Source organism: Phalaenopsis equestris, unplaced genomic scaffold, assembly GCF_001263595.1.
Source record: "Phalaenopsis equestris unplaced genomic scaffold, ASM126359v1 Scaffold000885, whole genome shotgun sequence".
Classification (NCBI taxonomy): Eukaryota; Viridiplantae; Streptophyta; class Magnoliopsida; order Asparagales; family Orchidaceae; genus Phalaenopsis; species Phalaenopsis equestris.
The window spans coordinates 296994-306120 of NW_018165325.1; the positions used below are offsets into that span (position 1 = coordinate 296994).

Sequence of the window (9127 nt, forward strand, 5' to 3'; positions counted from 1 at the left end):
CGAATGCCGACAACTGTCTTGACAACTGATAGAAAACATAGCAAAAACTAAAGCTTGACACAAAAAACATCATATATATAATAAAATATAACTAGGACTAGTAAGGCAGCCCTAGCCCAACTAATTGGGCCAGTCGACCGTCTTGCCTCCATCCTTGAACAATTCCGGTAGAGCCCCGCGCACCTTAAGATGGAACTAGGCTTAGGCTGGCTCTATACCAAATGATACAAAAGGAGGGTTGGAGAAGATTCAACAAGAACAACCAACTGATCATTCTAAGACAAAAAAATAATAGAACAAAGATGAAATTGAATAATCAAATAAAATACGTAAGATACAAAACTTTCCTACTCTCATAACCGACCGGGATGCAAAAATTATCACCTGAAGAATTGATGAATGAAAAACCCGGGATGTCACCACCAATAAAGGAGAGATACACTTGCCACAACTAGACACCGTGGATGTAAATTCGTCCTCATCCAGGAATCATAAAGAGAGCACAACCCTTCACAAAACTCAAATGAATAAACCCCTAACACAATAAACGACCATTTATTTATAATCAATAAGAAACTAAACCTTATAAAAACAAACAAATAAAAAGGCCCTTCTTGCTATTAGGAGCGGGCAACAATCTTTAGCCATAGAGAAAGGGTAGACCCTCCCCCACTTGGACTGAGCCGATCTAGGATTCCCTCGCCCCGCGCAAGAAATTGATTTCAAGATCTGAACATACATTCATTGGAATCGAAGTAGGGGATGATTCAAGCATTTGTGGAAAGATCCTGACTCAAACTAAACAAGTGTGGAACACCATTGATTGAGAGGGTTGTATAAGCATGACTAATTATTGAATGGAGGTCATCTTGCTTCATCTTGATCATCACATACATGTCATGTGAGGAAGGTGGTTCACCATGCAAATATAATATGAAAATACAACCTTCATTCTTTCCATATGATCTTGATGCAATTAATTACCAAGTCCGAATTAGATATTCGATTGCCATGTTTTATCAATTATAAATACATAACAACTGCAAGTATTTGTCCCACCTCCATAAGTTCAAAATTTTGATCATTGTTCTATGTTAATCTATAAGCATTTTCTCACCACTAAATGTTTTTCTAGACTGAAAATTTGAATGATATAATCTATTTAATTAGTCTACTGTGCGTGATCAAAATTATGTTAAATATGCAGAGTTTATATTGGTTGGTGCCGACAACAGACTTTAGCTAGAGTCTAACAAAATATAGATAATTTTACAAAACAAACTAGTAAAGTTTGGGTCAATATGAAAGCTAGTTTAAGAGATAAATGCCAACTTATTATAAACCTAGAAAAGTTGAATAACTGATAGATCAGAAACAAGAAGACTGAACTATTAATAAAAGCAAAACTCAACTTGGAAAATTATATTTTACATAAAATTTGCAAGAAGAATTACTGGATAATAGCTTCTAGGCTTGTAATTTGTTTTTCACCATAATATTATAAATGGAAATATTGAAGAAGCTCATTAGACTTATAAATGGAAAGGAGGCTCTTTATTCTAAAGAAAAAAATTCAATATGGCTAGAAAGACTTGAGACAGATCAATAACGTGTCCCACAAACTCAGCCTACACTCATATCCTCTGAAATTTATAATAAAAAGAATCAATTTATTGGTAATGCAAACTACTAAATCTACATATTATAGGGTTCAAGGGAAAGGTTACAGGTGTCAAAGAGAACGACATATAATCTCTCTATGTTCTCAAATAATTAAGGTTTTCGTTCATGAATCTGATGGACTTCTAAATCTTAATGATGAAAATATTGAAGTATGTGAAGACAATGAACCCCTTTCCGATGATATTTTTTTACATAACAACCTAAGATGCTAAGTTTATCATATATTCATATTGATAACTCTAAATTTGAAGTGAAAATCAATAAAAAAACATGAAGCAATTTATACAGATAAACTCCAACCCTTTCACTGGCTGACCTATTCATGAATTAGCTATTAAAACGATTTCAATATTTGCATTATCCGTTCAGGTATTATATGATGTTAATGCATGGTTTGTTGAGCACATGGACATTTTATATACTAATTTTCAAACGAATTTTATTGAACAAAATGAAAGACAAGGTTACCATAGAAGTTCAATCAAGTTTCAGGAAACCTTTGTTGGAATTTCTGTAATAGCCGGAGGATTACATACACTCAAGAAAAAAATAAAAATTCAGTAAATATGATGCAGGAAGATTGAGAAGTCTGAAAAAGTAAGTAGCAATAAATTTAAAGAGAATAAACTAGCTCAACAAATAATTATGATTATCAACATCAAGCTCTAGTGAGCATCAATAAAGTACATGACAAACATAATTAAACAACAAATAACTCAGAAAGTAAAATAAAACTAACTTCAATATGTAGAGAAAGCTTGTCGATTTGTTCGCTGTATTGAGGTAATGCTTGAACCAATTTTTGCAAATCTCTAGTTGAAAGTTCACCACCATCTCTGAATAAAACAAATACATGTAGTAATAAATATAAATCCTCGTAGAATTAAAGAGAAATGATTCCAACTACAATGGCAAGCACAAATTGAAATAAGAAAATTTCTAGAGTGTTAAGTACACATGCAAGGAGTTTAAACCAAATCTGCCAAATATGGCAGTACTGAAAGATCATCTTGCAAATTATTGCATTCAAATGATAAAAGTTTCAATTTAGTTACCACCCAAATGAATAAAAACAACTTCTGCTTCGAGCTTGAACTATGCTAAGATTTCAGCACGAGCAAGATTGGGACCTAAAGTTTAGCAAGAAAAAGAATTGTCTACTTCGTGTATTAATAATTCAAAATTGATCCTCTCAAGAAAATAAAAAGCTGTTAACCCCTTGAAATGGTTAACAATCATGATATGATCTTCTAGACATGAATTAACTTATCATGTCGATATTGTCAGAAGATAGAAAGCATCTCCACTATTGCTCTTTCTACAATATCATTGGGCAGAATGACTTTGAATGTTTCAAGGCTCATTTAGAGCTATGAAATCAACATCAGGTTTATATTGTTATTAGGGATGCTCTTTTATTTTATCTTTATTTTTAGCTTTTATTCTTTTATTTTACTTTTTTAGTTAAATAGGGGTATTTTTGTAATTAGGGTCTACTGTTTCCTATAAATACCCAAGCATTACATGAGTTAGGAGTTTTCTAGGGAGTTATTGTCTCAGGTTTGTCTTGTTAGTGGGAAGGATTTCACAACACCTGGGTGGATTTCCCCTACTATAGGAGAAGAAACCATTAGTGGGGCTTAAGAAGTTGCCAAGTTTGGTTTGCCTAGAATATTAGTCTTCCCCTTGTGACTATTGGCATGTTCAACAATTTTTTTAAGGCCCAAATCAGAACTTTCTTGCCGCAGCTTCTTCATCCAACCAATGCTAGGAGCAAAATAGCTAGCAGATTGAGTTTCGGCCACCTTCCAGAGACTACAAAAGCAATCCCAATTCATGCCACAGAAATTAGCATGAAGGCTATGTGATCCCATATTTTTAATGAAGCATGAGAAGTGTATAACTCATGTTACTGAAATTTCATAACCAGTTTGGATCCAGAAAAAAACGAGTTTTCTTGGGTTCTAGCAGCCAACCTATCATTCAGATGAATTCCTGCTGCTTGTTCATTTCAGCGAATTACTGAAACTGTGCAATGGAAACATCCATTCTGGCCATCAAGAAATGCTCTAAACAGGTGGTCTATTTTCAGTTATAGTCATATCAATTATAATTCAGTAATTCCATTTGAATATTTTACCGCTTTGGAATCTTTGGTTTTTCTTGGTTGCAGCAAAGATCGAGTATTTTGGTCCTGTTCCACTCCCTGGACAAGAGTGTAAAGGAATAAGGAGGTTGAGGGTAAATCAAGGCAATACAATAAACCTGCTGATAGGGCTCAATTGGCTGACACTCTACCCTCTTCTTGAAGAGGGAATGCAGCCTCCATCAGGTTTTTTGTTCTCCAACTAAACTAGTTCAATTTTCAGTCTTGAATAAATATCTACGAAGCTGTACTTTCGGAATTGTGGCAGGTAAACTGGAAATACTTCCAGTCGTAATTCAGGCTCCACCGGCTCCACCAATATCTAGGTGGGCTCTCTTTTCTACCTGTTGGTCTGTCCAGAATTCATATGATGACATAAATGGTTGCAGCAAAGATCGAGCAAACCTGATGACAGCCAACCTGATGAGGGAATCACCACAAGATAGGAAATGGTATCTGCCCCTGGGAACCATTTTTCTGACCATACTATAAGGGATAATGTTCAGACTGAAAGTCAGGATAGCCCTATAGCTCCTATTCAGAAAACATCATATGCAGAGATGACAATTCACACTTCACATACACCGGAACACATCGATGTGGCAACAACTGTCTTTCCTTCTACTGTGGTTCTAATATCAAATCAAGCCGAGGATCACATGAGCCAGTCTTCGGACAAAAAATGACAGGTTTACACTTCTCGGCGGAAGAAGGCTGGGGGCACACTCCAACTTAGAAACTTAATGAATGATACTTTAGTTACTTCTGACGATGACACGACATTTCGAAGTTTGTTATCTGGCTCTGCTCCTAAAACTAGCAGAAGAGACAAGACTAAATTGGCTCGTCCATAGCTACTTGTTTTCTGCATGTTTTAAAATTTTTGAGTTTATCTGTATCTTTTTGTTTGGGGTAGTACTGTACTTGGTATCGTACGGGTAGGGTGCCTTTACTGGGCCCTCTCACACAACCTTTATGTACCTTTCCTATTTCAATAAAATCAACCCTTGGACTTTTAAATATATATATATAGATAGATACACATGTATGTATACATATGTACATATGTTTGTATACATATGTCTGTATGTATCTATATATATATATATACAATGACAATATGCTCTGCTAGGGTTTCGCCCGATGGCGAAATTTTGGTTTGATTCCTTACTCAACGACGAAGTTCCCGCACTCGACGACGAAGACGCAGTTTCCCGCACTCGACGACGACGACGACGACGGACTCAACCTTGCGATCGTCGTCTTCTCTTTCACGCCAAACGACGAAGGGCTTCGGCGTCTGCTTTCTGCTGTTTCATGACGCCTTCCAGCTATCTTTTCTGCGCGGATCGACCTGCGGTTGTCTGCCGAGTTGCGATCTGCGCATTTCATCTGCGGTTACTGTCTTCTGCGCAGCTTCGCCCCGAACTCTTCGACTCGTCTCTTTTGCCCTCTGCTCGACTTGCAGGGCTTCTCTTTTCTGTGATAGAGCTTCCTTCTTCGGTTGAAACTGACAAAACCTCCTTTGCCCACGTGGTGGGTAAACCTCAGAGGGAGACAACGGTTATCTTCCCTTCAAGTTATATCGAGCATCGTGATGGTACAGGTAGCTGTCCCTTTATTGAAAATGTAAGCAGAAAAAGTGGAAAGACAACACTCTTTTTCTCAACATTAGAAATTTCAACGCTGACTGACAAATTCAAATTTGCTCTTATTGAGAAATTTCAGTTGAGACACCCACCTATGAAAATTATCAGAAAAAGTTTTTATAACCTCAAATTAACAGATAAGTGAAAAGTGGAGCTCATGGATTGGAGACATGTATTGATTCAGTAAACCGTGCCTGACGACTACACTTGGATTTTCTCTAGAAAATATCTTAACATCGTTGGTAAACCTATGAAGCCACTCAAGTGGTCTCTTGATTTTAACCCAAATCATGAAACTCACACTATACCGGTATGGTTTAGTTTATCTGGTCTCAAACTGCATTTTTTTCACATTTTTTTCACCATCAGGTTTCACCATCAGGTTATCTACTCTATTGGGGCCATCCTTGGGATCCTTTAAAGCTAGATTTGACTACTTTCAACATAACCAGACCCTCGATGACCATAATATTTGTGGAAAAGAATATTACTTTACCTGATGTTACTGAAGTCTGGCTGGGCATAACCCATAATAGTTACTGGCAACAAATTATCATGGAGCATAGACCCCCATATTGTACCCACTCTAAGATGTTTGGTCATGTCCTTAATAAATGCCACAAGTTTCATCCAAATTTCAAATCTAAGGTTTAAGTGAATAAGGATGGGTCTAACCCCACTGCTCTGGACATTTTAGTTTCACCTGGGGAGGATACTACCAGATAGGAGGTGTCTGTTGCCCCTGAGGACCCCCCATGACACTGCTGCTACTGTTACTGCGAGTGATGCGATGTTGACACCAAACTCCACAGAAAACAATACTGATGGACCATTACCTATAAATGATAGTGTTCAGACTAATAATCAAGAGAGTCTCGCAGCTCTACTTCTTTAAGAAGTATCCGATGTAGAGGCAACTCATGTTTCACATATTCTAGAACCTATTGTGGGTACTACTGGTGGTATTCCTTCTGCTTCAGATCTACCCCATCAAACTGATTCTTCAGAGGAATGACAGGTTTACACTTCCAGGAGGAAGAAGAAGAATGGAGATCTATTAGAGCTCAGGAGTCTTATGGATGATACTTGATACTTTGGTTTGGTTACTACGGGTAATGGTCAACACCTTACAAATCTGCTAGCTGAATCACTACCGAGAACAAGAGCCAGAGAAAAGAATAGATTGGGATGACCCACACTTTTTCAGCGCCCGTGTGGCTTTTGGGTTTTTTGATTTCTATATGTACTCATCTTTTATATTTTTTGGTGTGTGTACTGTGTGGGTTGGGTGTTTAGGCCCACCCATACAAACCTATCTGTATTTTTATCTTTAATATATCAGCCCTTGGGCTTTATATATATATAACAGCGTCTCTTTCTCCTGTGCACGCTCTTCTAGAGGGTTAATATATTAAAAAGAAAATGTACAGATAGATTGGATGAGGGGGCCCAAATAATGACACCTTACACACCCGGTATACAACACAGTAAGGTCCCAAAAAAAAAAAAAAAAAAACATACCCAAAATCAAGATAAAAACAGATTAAAACGTAGATGTGTAATCTCTATGCCAAAAGTCCGCCAAACACACACAGAATCAGGTCAACGAACCAATTTAGCTTTATCTCTGCCTTTGTTTCTAGAAAGGGAGCCAACTAACAAATGGTTGTTTACTTCCATTACTCGAAGTAACCAAAGTATATATATATATATATATCTATATATATATAACGCTCAAGGGCTAATTTTATTGAAATTAAAAAGGTACATAAAGGTTGTATGAGAGGACCCAATAAAGGCGCCCTACCCATACGATACACAGACACTAACATCCTAAAAAGGATAAGACATAGATAAAACTCTAAAATTCAAAACTCACAGAAAATAAGTTGCTAGGGATGAGCCAGCTTGGTTCTGCCTTTGCCTCTAGTTCTAGAAGCAAAGACAACTAACAAATTGCTGAGTGTCGTGCCATTACCCGAAGTTACTAAAGTATCATCCAGTAAGTTCCCAAGCTGGGGTGTGTCTTCATTCTTCTTTTTCTTCCTAAATGTTTATACCTATCATTCCTCGTCCGAAGACTGACTCATATGATCAGTGTGGTCAATAGATTGTCGGGCATGCAGAAGAGGATGAGCCCCCAACTCCTGACTAACAGTAACAACATTCTCATTCTGAAGAGATGGTAAACATGTCTCCTCAACACCTGATGTTTCCTGAGGATGTGGAGCTGCGATACTATCCTCATGATCGGACCGAAGAATATCCTTTAGAGGTAAGAATCCTGCAGTATTGTTTTCAACAGTGATAGAGACCATAGGAAGCCCAAGTAAACCATCTGTCAATACATCAGTTGGAAAAACAAAAATAGTATTGTCTCTGGTAGTGGGAGGGAGAGGTGGCATCGTGTCAACCAGTGTTTTAATAGTCTGTGAAATGCACTCGGGAGCGGAAGAGGGACATGTATAAAATGGGGCAGATCCAGTAGCATTTTTACTTGAAGGTTTTAGATTCAGATGCAACTGATAACATTGAGAAAGAGTGTCCAAAAATACGACAGTAGGTGCAAATAAAGAGATATCTGTTCAAGTTCTGCTTTCTGCCAAAATCCCTGATGCTGTGTGTCAATCCATATCTCTCCCGGAAAAGGTAAAGTAATATCCCGTTCTATCAAAATTTTGGCTTCAGAAAGCCGAGTCAGATTCACTGTGGGCGTATCAATTTTGAGAGGTTTACCGTATACCATCACTAAAGCGAAGAGAAGCTCTTGACCGTAAAGGTGGACCTTCAAACCTGGGAAGCGCAGCCAAACAAGAATGGTAGGAGATTCAGAACGAAGGTCAAAATCCACCGTCCATTTTAAAACCTTCATCACCTGGTTGTCTATTCAAAGGATTCTTCTCGCAAACAAAGGGCGTAGTTTTCATCATTTGATAATTGAATGAGAATGTGCCGACCATCCAATTTACCAATCTTCCAACCCCTTTCAGCTTCATTTGCTCAAAATCCTTTCGAATTAGCTCAAGTTTAGGGTTTCCATAAAGAAACTTACCTACTAAGAACAGTCGACAGGGCGCAGCTAAGGTGGAGATCTCGGCCTCTGTGAGAACGATTGCAGGTTTGTTGTTTTTACTAGATGTTTTTTTTGAAAAATTCGATTTCAACGCCAAGAGCAAAAGTATCGTGGTAATATTGTGGAAACATATTCGAAAGAGGAGCGGGAGTGGGGTTATCACCGACGAGTGCGGCGGCGTAGGACAAAACCCCTGAGGCCATCACCTTGGCCGGTGTCAGTCACTCTGTGAGGAAATATCACAAAAGAGGGGCGAGAGCGGCATACGAGAACACTTTGCGAGCAGAGCGGCAACTTTGCCGCTAGATCAAGACGACGCGAGGACTGCGACGGAGGCGTCGTGGATAGACGAGGACGTCGTCTGGAAAGAAATGCGAAAACTCGAGCTTACCTTACCACCAGAAAGCACAGCGCGACGACGCGAGCACCAACGTCGACGAAGACGAAGCAGGGAAATAGAAATGTGAGAGAGATACGTGTAGCAGATGGGAGATCCGTGTAGCTGAAAGCTAGGGTTCACCATGAGGTGAAACCCTAGCAGAGGGGAACGGCGACATCCTTATATAAATATAATAT

At 38.3% G+C, this 9127-nt stretch overlaps 1 protein-coding gene across 2 annotated transcripts in view; it reads right to left on the reverse strand.

The window, feature by feature from the left end:
* The window catches only part of LOC110032199 (SNARE-interacting protein KEULE-like), a 93958-nt gene that overhangs the window by 17020 nt on the left and 67811 nt on the right, over nucleotides 1-9127 (reverse strand). For both annotated transcript variants that reach the window (XR_002294828.1, XM_020735749.1), the window contains exon 13: nucleotides 2423-2519. Coding sequence is in view for 1 of the 2 variants with exons in the window: in XM_020735749.1 (XP_020591408.1) it covers nucleotides 2423-2519 (97 nt within the window). In the remaining variant the exon portion in view is untranslated. The remainder of the gene's footprint in view (nucleotides 1-2422; nucleotides 2520-9127) is intronic.